The 12,843-nt window shown below is 53.0% G+C and overlaps 3 protein-coding genes across 3 annotated transcripts; 1 reads left to right on the top strand and 2 right to left on the bottom strand.

Annotated features, from left to right (window-relative positions):
- Positions 1 to 3,235: 3,235 nt before the first annotated feature.
- J4E82_010787 (uncharacterized protein) lies at positions 3,236 to 4,106 on the top strand (the record flags this gene model as incomplete). The annotated part of the gene is made up of 2 exons (XM_051736997.1): positions 3,236 to 3,802; positions 3,861 to 4,106. 2 exons carry the CDS (start codon positions 3,236 to 3,238, stop codon positions 4,104 to 4,106), a joined length of 813 nt encoding a protein of 270 aa, XP_051583245.1.
- Positions 4,107 to 5,059: 953 nt separating this feature from the next.
- J4E82_010786 (uncharacterized protein) lies at positions 5,060 to 6,052 on the bottom strand (the record flags this gene model as incomplete). The annotated part of the gene is made up of 1 exon (XM_051736996.1): positions 5,060 to 6,052. One exon carries the CDS (start codon positions 6,050 to 6,052, stop codon positions 5,060 to 5,062), a length of 993 nt encoding a protein of 330 aa, XP_051583244.1.
- A 2,814-nt stretch (positions 6,053 to 8,866) lies between these two features.
- Positions 8,867 to 10,448, bottom strand: J4E82_010785 (uncharacterized protein; the record flags this gene model as incomplete). Its single annotated transcript, XM_051736995.1, has 2 exons — positions 8,867 to 9,932; positions 9,982 to 10,448. The coding sequence occupies 2 exons, from the start codon at positions 10,446 to 10,448 to the stop codon at positions 8,867 to 8,869; spliced, it is 1,533 nt and encodes a 510-aa protein (XP_051583243.1).
- Between the last annotated feature and the right edge of the window lie 2,395 nt (positions 10,449 to 12,843).

Genomic DNA, 12,843 nt, shown 5'->3' with positions numbered 1-12,843 from the left:
GCGATGCAGGTACAATTATTTGAGGGAGGGAGACCCAGACAGTACAATCTATCTTGTCCCGTCTTGTTCCTACAAGATCGAAACGGGACAGTTCACGACTACTAGATAAAACGTAAGCTTCCATCGCTGCAAGTACGTTGCTGCTCGTGGATTACGTCAAGCGTCTTCCAGAAGAGCATGAAAGCCTGGGACCACATCACATGACCGTTCTGCAACCATGACTGATCCGTCTGACTATCTCAGCGCTCAGACACACGTTTATGCGTACACACGCAACAATGAGACCACATACCACTTCTACCTTTTGCTTACCGGATGTGTCCCCCAGGGCATGCAGATAGGGAACTTGCAGACTAGCTTTCGTTGTGACAGTCAAGATGACCGCTTTCGATCATCGTTCTCAGCTCTTTCGTGGCCCGGCTAGCGCCACGATGCCTGTAAATACTAGGCTATACCTCTTCTCGAGAAACTGTTCTCTGGAGTCAGCATGTTGTCTATTCTCACCCTTGTCCGCCTTTGCTGTCATCATCTCTCCATTTCGCCGAGACTTCTCGGTGTTGAAGGGCCAACTCATGGCTTGACCTTGCATCTGCTTTATCAGTAAGACGCTCTGCCACCAGCGATGGCTACGCGTGTTGATTCATGCCCAGCGGCTTTTCTTTGGTCTAGATAGTGATGAAGATTGTCTAGCAACGCAGTAGCATAGTAGATAGCGAACGCATGCCGAGCTCAACATGACAGGTAGTATGGAGGGAAGGTGGGGTTGTGCAGCAAATGTCCAGCGTGAGCCTGCAGAAGGGTAGCTCGTGCGAGCCTATAATTCAAGCAGGGAACAGAACTGCAGAAAAAAGCTGACCACACAGTTTGGTACGGATATCATGGTTAGACAAAGTAGGAAAGAGCTTACGTGTACCAACGTTCTTAGCAGCCTGAATCTGCTTATACGGAGATTGTCGCACAGCGTTATCAGTAACAAGGTCTATGTTGCCAGCAGCGCCTGGCCTGCGACACTGTGTCTTGCAGCCATTCGATGCACCCTTCGCCAAAGTCGGGCCGCTTGTTGGATGGATGGTTTAGCATAAGCAGCTGATAGTCAGGAGCGAAGGTCCACATACCGTTCTCTTGTGACGAGTAGGCCACACCATGATATATAGAGAGCATCTTACGGGGTCCTCGAAACCTACAAGATGGTTCTACGTCACAGTACATCGATCTTTGCACTCTTAACACCTATCTGCAACGCATAGAGGTCATCTTCAGTCATCTACACGGACTTGTTCGAAAGACTTTGCCTCTGAACATGTGCATAATCATTTTTCTCTATCGCATTGACCCGGTGCATCGACTGTTTGGACGATCTTACTACTCAGACCGACCTGAGCGATCTGGCGCGCCCTCGCCGGACCTAGGTTCAGCGCCGCCCTACGAACAAAACCCCTTACCCAACGATCGATATCCCATGGTGTCAGTGGAACCACGTGCGCAAGAAGGGTTAGTTTATTCCTCAGCGCACGAAACAGCCTCTTCATTGATTCTTACCTCCAGCTTCAGATTGCTATCGAATCGTTGGACAGTAGTGGAAAGCTACGGATTGTGCGACCGCATGTACGTTATGAGCATACCCTACTAGCGGGACTTGTGAGGCTAAGCTGACCGGTTGGTACAGACAAAGGAAACTCAGATCGTATCGGCAAAAGGAGAGATGACGTACGGGAGGGCGATACTCGCGAGCACAAGCTGAGGGGTCATTATATGTACGTAGCTCAGCCCAGGAACAAAGTCATGTAGAGTTCTATGGTAAGAGATAGGGTAACATAGGATACGCTGTTATGCAGGTAGCTTTACCTCGCTATGGATCGTTGTAAAACTAGCTAATGACCATCGCATGGGAGCAAGAAGTGCCCCTCGACGAGGTGATAACAAGTTCAATCCAAGCCAATCCTCACAAGACTTACTTGTAGACTTGTGGCATATGCACTTTTGTTTTCGGATCTTTTCCCTGATTTCCAAGATGCTCAAACCCAGAAGACGTGTAGCTAGTCCGAGCTTATCACTATGTTAAGTTGAACTTCGCTCGGCGCAAGAGCTTCATCACAACTACCGTAATCTGTTGACTCCAACATGACAAGAGATGCTGAAGTATTTACAATGCAGATATACGGCAGGCTCAGATCTCTGGAAGTGTGGGAGGGATCGAGCGGTGCCTGTTAAGTCGGCTCATCTCACTGAGTGGTGCTTGTCGTTTGCGGACGTTGGATATGGGGCATCAGAGTCAGTGTGTCCAGCAACCAAGTAAGTTGCTTGTTTGACATCAGGGCGCTAGAGCACTACAGTGGGCCGGACTAAATTAGTTGGAACCTGAAGCACCGACGTTCGACGCTGGCCAATTACCTCAAGACGATCCGCTTGCATTAAGCAACCGGTGGAACCGGCCGGTTCAGAAGGTCCACATTATCTTGGAGCCCTGGTGTCAACCAAGTAACTTACTTGGTTGTTGGACACACTGATCAGAGTAAAGCTACGTAGAGACCACACCGGGACAGCATCCACACGCAGATGCGCAGCCAATCGATGGAAAAGCCACGCACATGGAATCTGGCAAGCAACAAGCTGAAACTGACGCGATCATCATTTGCTCGAGGCCAGCGCACCCCACATGTCATGAATGTCGTGTGCGCGACGAGTCAGCCTCAGATAATGTCATACCTACCGCTTGCTCCAACGTGGATAAGTGGTATGACAACTCCGATGACGGAACACCAATCACCATTCTTCAGCCATACCGCATAGTGCGCGTGCGGAGAAAGATTGCAGATGATTTTTCTTGTGTATAGAGTATACGTCGTATGCAAGCAGGAGTGCCGCGCAATCCGCAACTCCAGGAAAGAGTAACTGCATGGCTCACACACAAGCCTCTTGGCGACGACACACAAGGTCTGTCGCGATCGATGTAAGCAACATGAGTGACTTATGTGTCATGTATGAATGACATCTTCATACTCACTCAGACATGATCCCAAGACGCGAGATGGTTATACACGGGCTTTGATATGACTCGCACGGCGACTTGTGGACCATTGTATGTTAGGTAAGAGCGTGTAGGGACAGCCACACATGTCAATACATACTTTCCTGTTCGCCCAGATGTAGCTGGCTTCTATCTACATGCAGCTGAACAATGACATCGCTGATCGCTTGCTGACCTCAACCTGCAGTACACACCCACGAAGCATCGATGAAAGCCATGATATGCACCTCACGAGCGCTACTTCGTCGTCCAATCCACCGATTTCTCCTTCTTGTTTCTATCCTGTTCCATGTTTTCGAGGTTACACAAATCCTGCGTTGCCATTCGGGCCCTACGAGCGAGTTCGTTGCACAGCGATCGGAACGAGTATACATTGCCAGTATACACTGGAACAGCGAGCAGATTCTGCGGAGTCATTGGAACGATGCTGTGATTGCTTTAGCAGACGCGCTCGGCCGAGAGAACGTCTTCATTGCCATCTACGAAAGCGGGAGCTGGGACGATAGCAAAGACGCCCTCAGGGAGCTTGACGCGGTGCTAGCGGCACTTGATATCAGGCGAAACATAACTCTCTCGGAAACTACTCATCTGGACGAGATCTCGGTAACGGAGAAGGGCTCCGGCTGGATCGACACACCTAGAGGAAGAAGAGAGCTCAGACGGATACCCTATCTTTCTAGGCTTCGCAACTGGATTCTTTTGCCCTTGCAGGAGCTAGCTCGGCAGGGAGAGCAGTTTGATAAAGTTCTTTTTCTGAACGACGTTGTGTTCGATGTATGTTTTACAAACTGGCTCACACTTGAAATGGCCGAAGTAGCTGACGATAGCACAGACGGACGACGTCTTCCGATTGCTTAACACAAACGACGGAGACTTTGCAGCCGCTTGCTCACTGGACTTTAGTCGTCCTCCGCAATTCTACGACACATTTGCGCTCCGAGATGCCGAGGGCCATGAACCACTTATGCAGACGTGGCCGTACTTCCGAGCCAAGGAGTCCCGAGAAGCGATGTTGAGAAATGACCCAGTGCCTGTGACTAGTTGCTGGAACGGCATAGGTGAGTTTAGGTACTGTTAGTGGGTTCTAACACCTAAACAGTTGTTCCCTCATCTATCTTCCTGTCAGCGGCTAACTCATTACATTGTGATGCAGTTGTGATGCCTACCGAGCCCTTCGTTTCAAGTCCCCCCCTGCAGTTTCGTGGCATTGCAGACTCTCTTGCGGCTTGGCATCTCGAAGGGTCTGAGTGTTGCTTGATACACGCAGACAATCCACTTCGTGTCAACAAGCGAACATACGTAAACCCTCAGGTTCGTGTGGGGTACAGTGGGAACGCATACAATTACGTGCACCCACAAGGATTGCTGCTTTCCCCCTGGCAGGTCTCCAAAGCCCTGTGGAACAATCGCATCCGTCGATGGACAACTCCATCCTGGCTGGAAGGATGGGAGGTATCAAGACGAGTCGCGAGGTGGAGAAGTGTGAGCAGGGAAAACGAGGAAGATGGGGAGATCTGTCTCATCAACGAAATGCAGGTGCTTGCTGATAATGGCTGGGCCCATGTCTAGACAGTGGGCGCGTCTATGCGGCACTATCCACAAGCGGCCTGACATCTCCGCTTGTATGAAGGAGAGTCCGGTGTGCCGGAATGAGTCAACATAACATCGCGAAGAGTCGGATTGCTAGTTATTCGTACACTCTTGTCGACTGGTGTCGGCACCCTGGGATGTTCGCTGCGTAGGGAGGGACGTCATGGGAGTTGTGCCTGGCCCGAGGGACAGTCACTGGAGGCTGGGTGTTAGATTCGGTTGTGCGCTCATCGCAGTAGCACCCGCGAATTTCATTCCGCTTGATTCACGGCAGCAAAGGTAGCTGGGAGGAACGGATATGGGGCTTGCATTCATATCGGCCCATAGAAGCCTGTGACTATGGAACTTCTACCTCTTTGCTGCCATTGAACATGATACGGTCGCGACTCACGCCCGCCTTGGAGTGAGATGGCCGCTAGCGCATGGGCGGTAACGCAAGATCTATGCAGAGGGTGAGGGTGGATACAAGGGTGTGACAGTCTGGCTGATAGGAGGGGGATGACCGCTGGTTCTGGTGGGCTGCCCAAAGCCTGGCTGCGACGACAATGCTAGCGGGTCGACGGTCATCGCGGTGCGAGATCCAAAATTGGACACAGCCCTCGTCATTGGGTCCTGGTCTCTGAGCACAGTGCCACTCTGGTCTGGCGGCAGGTCGGAGACAATGTCCACGTCGATACACGATGTGTAGTACTCGTCCTTCCCGTGAAGGGGCCCGGGCTCTGCCTGCGGTGCTGTGGGCCACTGCCACACCCAATAGAGCGTGTAGGGCTGGCCAACGGCAACATCATCTGGTAGTCTCACGTCTGTCTCGCAGAGAAGTTCATGTTCTGAGCCGGGCTGTCCTGGCTTCGGGTTCGGTGTCTTTGACCGACGGGCTTCCCCCAACGCTGTGACATCAGTCCTAAGCTGGTAGCATCTGTCATCATCGAAGTTTTGGGCGGTCAGTAGTCTGCCACCTCGATCGCCTCCCTTCCCATCTCTTGTCCATTGTAACACGTTTTGCAGAGTCTCATCGGGGCGCGGCTGCTCTGTGCCGAACACAAACACCGTACCGCCCTTCTCTGGCTTCCCCACGAGACCCTTTCCACCGCCAGGTAGGGTGACGTGGCCATTCTCAGCATAACGCACCGCAACCATGCTGCCTGGGCTGGTCTGCAGACGAGAAAATTCACCTGCTTGGTTGGGAACGCGTTGAGATGGGTGGCAAAGGGGATCTGTCTCGTTGATGAATTCTGCGTGGCGCGGTAGAAGCCATTTGTTGGCTTCCTGGTCGAAGCTGCTGCCGACGGTCTTGTCTGCAAAACCTCGCGGATAGCCAAAGCTAGACACATACGAGCCATTCGAGGCGATGTTGGCGAGCTGTTCCACCCACGAGTGGGCGTTGGCCCAGTTCGCTGCCAGCACTAAGATTGTAGCACGTGTTTGGTATCGCATCTTCGAGGGCTACTGTAGAAAGCAGACGGCAGCCTCCGTCGGGGGCGCTCACTCTTGATATGTCTCGGACCTCCCTGGCAAAGATATGCGTATGACGCTTTCAGTCAGCGCGCTCACTCATGAGCATGACGGCATCAGAGTGCGCTGATCTGAGATGTGACGGCCGTGGTAAGACATGGTCCAGTAAGCGTAATATGCACATGTTCGAGACAGATCGTGGTTGCTGCAAGAGTAGTCAGATCTCACGTCCGATATTTCTGTTATGAAGACGTCGCTTATGGAAGTATCGCTGACAGTGCGCATTGCAATTATATCCACTACTTTCGCGCCTTTATAAGGGCTTGGACACAGCTGAGATACAGCGAACGAACTACCTTTCCAAGATTCGCTACGTCACTTCCATCTCTCATGTCTGGAGCAAACACCAAGAAAAACAACAAGCCAAGCAACGCCGTAAAGCCAGAAGTGTTGGCAAAGACTTCGCCATGGAGACTCGTGAAGGCAGGAGAAGGATACGAAGTCGTAAGTAAGAATGTTTGTAAGAACAGAGGCATTGACCTTTGCAACAAAGTTCCCAAGTTCACCGATCCCGAAGACCAGAGCCAGCTTAGGAAGGCTGGCTACAACAAGATATCGCAGGGTGCGGTCTTGAACTATGACGGTCGATCGCTTTTCCTGTATTGCCTGCGAGACACAGATTCCGTCAAGTGGTTAGAAGAAGAGGCGTTTAGAGAAGCGGTGGGACACCCTGCGTGCCGGGACCAGCCAATCAGCTCACTTGAATCATAGACTTCTGTCCAATATCTGGAAGTTGATTGGCCAGTCCCAGCACGCAGGGTGTCCCCATCTCGCAGGGACCGACGTTAGCCAAAAGAGTAGTTTTACACTCAATAACCAACCGACATAGCTTGACCATTCAGCAAGCACTTAGCTTCCAGCACCCTCAAAGCTCAATGGTAAGCAGCACATGGTCTCTGCGCAGTATTGAGCGATGGCGGCTTCACGCTTAACACAGTTGCGCGACAATCTTGAGCTGTTCCACCTTCTGTACGCGGCTTAACATCAGCTGTCCGCACAACAGTCGACGTGGTTGATCGTTTATCGACCCGATCGTGGCACATGTTATGGATAATGCACGTGTGGGTAGAGCCGCAATAGCTAGTAACTGTATGGTCACAGGTGGCAAGTGTCAACGTTCACTGCCGACAGCACCCTGACTGCTCTTCAATCCTTGATCATGGTGTTGTTACATCCATCTCCTACCCGTACCCATACACTATCACGTTCACACAGCAACCCTGGCCAACTTACGCGGACCAGCCATAGAACAACTATTGAAGTAGAGCGACCGCGGTTCAGAGTGCACGACTAGTGTGCTCGTTCAATGCTCGCGCTTGGCCACAGGGCCCACCAAACCCTTCCTTGTTCTGGCATCAGGTGCCGCATCGACCGCTATAGCAACCATGGCTCGTCAGGCCAAGAAATCACGTTCGACTCGATGACGCCAACATTTTCGTACCCAGATCCTAGAGGATGCCAGATCTGCCAAAGACCCGTGGCTCTCTGTTCTCTCAAGGGCGACCTCTATCTTGTTGAATCTGACCCGAAGCGAAAGTGTGCCGCGTGCACACACCCGGGAAGGCGATGCGTAGCAATGTCTGAAGAGCCGTCAGAGTACAAATCGCTCAAGTATCAAGAGGCGGTCGATAGCCAGGAGACTACAACAACAAAGTCCAGCTCGATGATCGGGACGCAGCTCGAGCGTGAGCCCAAAGCCCAACCAGCGCCGGCGGCTTCTAAGCAGTCCTTGGTGATGTCGCCGACTTGGTTGACGACCGGCTCTGTTCAATCTGCGTTCAGACTGGTGAGCAGGACTGTGTGTGCTTGCGGGTCGTTCCTCAGCAACTGAGACGTGTTTGTCCAGTGAACATTGAAGCTCACATAGTCCTAGGACGCCTGATATTTTGCAAGTGCAAAGATGACAAGTTTTTCACCAAACACATCTACCCTCAGCATTTTGACTGCGATAGCATATGCCCGAATGTGTCGCTTTTTCTTGCAACCTGACAAGAGCATGGAAGGGTGGACGTATGACTGCGGAGTAAATCCGCCTGTGCTGAAGAGTGAGATGTGGTCGCAAGGGACTGCTTTGAGACTATTCCAGTCGCTGAACAGGTGAATGCTCTCGCCTCTGTCCACCAGACTGGCTCTCGACAGCCGGTGCTACTGCTGTTTTGGATGTAGATGTCAATCTGTCTTTCCAGAGAGCAGCGCTCAGGACGGACGCGTCTGATGCTGTATGGAGAGTGCTGTGGAGTTCTTCTCTAGATGCGTCCGCAAAGTCCAGATCTCTAGCGCACGAAAGCATCTGAACAGTGTTGGACAGCAGGAAGTAATATTCCAGAGAAGCCGCTTGTCCTGCATTCGTGCCTTGGCCGACCAGGTCCGTATCGTCCTACTCGCAGCGAGGCAAGCTAAGACTGGAGTGCTATGCGGAATGGATGCTTGACTAGCCGTGTCGCTCTTGTCCATAATGTATTCGATGGTCCAGAGATATGGCTATCAGATAAGGTCAGTGTAACGTCCGTCCCTATGCAACGAGAAACCCGGTGGGCCGAGAACGACCAATCATATTGCATGGAGGATGGACAAGGGCGCGATCTTCGCGATACGATTGGTCGTTCTCGGCCCACCGGGTTTCTCGTTGCATAGGGACGGACGTTAGTATGATACGGCACAGAATATAGGCTGGTATTCGACATCATGGAACATCAGGTGCCCAGTACATTGTGCATCGGTTTGCCGCTACTTCGGTTACTCACCATAGCGGACGGCACCATACAAAGGCCGGTTGACAGTTCTCAGTCGATCCACCAGATCTCTGAACGGAAGAGGCATGTAAGTGTCGCCCAACAGGCCTTCGAAAAACAGGGCCAGGGAAATGGTCCATTGCTTGAAGGGAAAGTCTATGTGCGATCTCGGACCCAACTTGTGAAGCATAGCTACGCGATCTGCAAATGTCCCTTTAGCGGCGAGCGCTTCGAGGTGATCCTCAGCCGGCGACTGCACGGCACCAGGGGAAGCCATGCGCGTTCTGATTAGAGTTCCCCAATGGTCCAATGCTCGGTTGAAGTTTCTAAACTCAACCTCCATGTCACTGTAAGGCTTGCGATGGGGACTGATCGCATAAAGCTTCCTCGTGGGCGGTATGATGTCGTGTAGGATGCCAGTGAAATCTGGCTTGTTGCTCAAAAGTCGACTAAGGTCAAGTTGCAGCTTCCGCTTCACCGCAATGGCCCTAGGTAGGTCGTCTTCATGGGTGGTCATGTTATTTCCGCTGTCACTGGCCACATCCGGCGTTGTAATGACGGCGGTGTCAGTCGGTGGATTGTCACCCGCGGTAAGTGTGGCTCCAAGGCTCTGTCGGCGAGACAGAGAGCGTGACCGACGCTGCGAGTTGTCTGTCCGTGGGCATTTGTATCCGTCGCTTCTCAAGTGCGGAAAGTCTGCATCTGGACCTGTGTGTATGTAGCTCGTGAAGGAAAAGGTGTCGACTGAACCGCTTGAGTCGTCCGAGCGTGCTTTACTTCTGGGTCTGTTGCTGGCTGCTTTGGTTTCTGCTTCTGCCGTCGCTGCAGAACTACTCCTTCGACGTTTCGAGCGAGACGGCGCGAGACCAGACGTGTCTGGACTACCACCGCTCTGCATACGTTCAGGCCATTGCGGAAGTGATGGTGATGCAGGTACTGATGTAGGCGCCTGCGGCAGCTGTTCCATGCGTTCCACTGTCACTGACGGAACACCTTTCTTCTCTTTGCAAGGCGCGTTGATCTTAGCCTGTATCAGAGCAGCCATCCAGTACCTCAGGTTATCTCGAATGCTGCCAGCATTAGTATTCTGTTCGCAGACGCCCGGGCCAACAGCTTTACCTGTCTTCGTCGTTGCTTTTGTATCCAGAGTCTGCGCGGACACCCCATCGAGGGCGCGGCCCTGACAGATTGCTCCCGAGTCGTATCTCCGCCCCAGAACCGTCGCCCCAGATGCGCTGTCCAAAGCCCAGCTCGTTGAGTATATGTGCAGCGTCTTTTTCGAGGAACGCGCCGCCACACAGCTCTTCATGGCGCATATCCTCGTCCTTCACGAACGTGTTGACAACCCTGTTTACCTGCGTTGCAAGCTCCTGAACTTGCGGGTCCAGAAACATGGGAAATGGTTTGCGGTCGTTCTCTGCGACGAGCCACAGCCTCCGGATGTACCACTTGGGGTGTTCTGCCTCGACATCGGTAAACCCAAGCAGACCACGTTTCTCTGGTTCGGTTGGCATCTTGTTTGTGCTTGGTCCGTTTCTGTGCTGCTTTGTCCAAGCATGGAGAATGTGGTTTGAGTCGAGCGGCATCCCTTGCGAGGGATCAGAAGTATCTAGCTCAAGATCCTGTCGGCGGTCTGAACGCCGCGCTGTTACTGCGTAGCGTTCACGCAAACTCGGCGGCACCACGAGGCAACGCGCTTGCGATAGGGTATACTTGTAGGATGCGATCGCCTAGGATGGAACGTTCGACGCGATTGCTGTCGTTGGTGAGTGCGCGTCATGTGAGACAAACAGCGCGACGCCCAGACGCCGCTCAGCTTAGCGTCCGGCCGAGCTCTTGCCACTGCTGCCATGTCCGTGCACATCATGCACAGATCCACACTGCGTCCTTCTCACATCTAGCTATGGTCAGCTTACAGAGTGATACATGTCAGCGATCGGCGTAGTGCAGTAACAGTCGCGACTCATTTGTGCTATGCACGCCTGCTCAGTATTGTCATGCTGCTTCTCGTCATGTCGTTCTAGCTGGCGCAGCTGGATCACCCAACCTCCCTCCCTGCATAGCGAGCAACCCGGTGGACCAAAGTCAGCCAGTGGAACAGTGCAGCCGCCCGGGATATCGCTTACTCGTGCACCTCTATTGGCTGGCTTCGGCTCACTAGGCTGTTCGCTATCCAGAGAGGGAGGTTATCCTCATTTCTCCAAATACAGAACAGCGCGTTTCACATCGGTGCCTGCACGCCAGCGTTGAGTGAACAACACCATGGGCATCAGTTGTTGTCTACCACGAGACCTTGTCGCCAGAAGGTATTGAGTCACGCTCTGCGAATGTCTCCTCGATATCAGTGATCGTTGGTGTGTGGCAGTGTTGACAAAAAGCGGCGCATAGCAGGCTTCTGCGCAAGCGGTGCACGGACATTCTAGTCTTGGCGACCGCGCCGCCCAAGCGAACCAACTAGTGAGCAAAGCTGCGCGACGTGTTGCCCTGTCTTCGCTGCAGGACGCCCTGGTCCAATCTCGCTAAGTCGCACCGCTCTCCGCTTTCATGCACAGTTTGTTGACGCCGAGCAGGAAACCCGTCGTGCATGCGCCCTGGCCAGCTCCGCTTGCGAAGCCTACCACATGCTAAGAACGTGCGCAATGAGAGCAGAGACAGCACTAGGAAATATGTAAGACGAGCACACACACATATACACACACGCACATACCGTACGCTCTCGACTAGCAGAGCCGGTGTCAAGAAGTTTGGCCAGTTTACATCACCACCCAGTGTCGTATCGCGAAATGGTTTCGAAGCAAACAGCAAAGAAGCGAAAACGGACTTCGAACGCGCTCACCCAAGGCAAGCGACGTCGAACAACTCGGCTCGCCCACACCAACTCACCTGGATCCTATCGAATACATGGGCCTGCTGGCGAAGTATTCTGGGCGGCGAGAAGGATCCTAAAAGACAATGGAACGTGTTATCTAGTCGATTGGGAGGGCAGCGACCCAGAAACGGGACGTCCATACGAGCCGACGTGGGAACCGCACAGCTTCGTCACTCTGGCTCTAGAAGCAGACTGGAAGAAGACCACCGCTGCTTGGAGCACCACTACAAGACGTGCCCGCAATCAAGCCCAGCCATCCGAAGAAGCCGCCGATCGAACGCATTCTTTGCGTGAGTCGCTGGAAACAGCGGCATCTGATCAACCACCGATGGAGGGTGTGAATCCAGGTCGAAGCATATCGACCGCTTCTCCACAGCAAACGCGTCAGTCACAGCGCAATTCCAGTCCGCCCATGCAATGCTCAGAGCGGACTGCGTGTGCCTTGGAAGCCGGAACCTTGCACACGTGCGGTGTTACATGCTCAAGGCAGAACAACACTAGTCTGACATTTAGTACTGTGACTACGCTAGAGGAGACATCGGGCTCGAACCAGCCAGAACCAGCTACCGCAGACGGTTCTGGCTATACGGATGAGGTGATTGATTCTGCTCTGAGAATGCTAGCATCACTTGCTGACTGTGTGTCCATAGGATCTGAGCGCTACGAAGCCGGCTGCGCTGGGTTTGCGACGCAGCCTACATGCCCAGTTTTCAGCTTGCATCAAAGAAGTTGACAGTGCTGACGCTATGCAAACATCGTCGCAACCTGATGCTGTAGGAAGGCTTCAGAACGCAGGATGCAAGGAACATGAGGTTTTCCAAAGCTTGTGTCAGAGAGGGCTGGAGCCGTCGGAGCTGGCTAGGCGGGAGTTGCAAACATCCGATGCTTGTACGCTCAAGGAGAAGCGTTCACCGCTGCCTGGGTTGCTCACAACCAGAACAGCCTTGGAGACACGAGAGAAGCAGGAGACGCAGGGCCAGCTGGAGGATCCGGAGGTCGTGTCTTCCGCACCTGCTGATGAGGCTGTTCACAACGCGCCAGAGTTTCGAGCAGCAGACAGGGCGACGTCTTGCACAAAGATATCGAGCGAACTAACTCTCGAAAAAGCTACA

Source organism: Alternaria postmessia (assembly GCF_024291825.1).
Source record: "Alternaria postmessia strain BMP 2775 chromosome Unknown scaffold_143, whole genome shotgun sequence".
In the NCBI taxonomy this organism is placed as follows: domain Eukaryota; kingdom Fungi; phylum Ascomycota; class Dothideomycetes; order Pleosporales; family Pleosporaceae; genus Alternaria; species Alternaria postmessia.
This window is presented reverse-complemented; position numbering and strand designations above follow the sequence as displayed.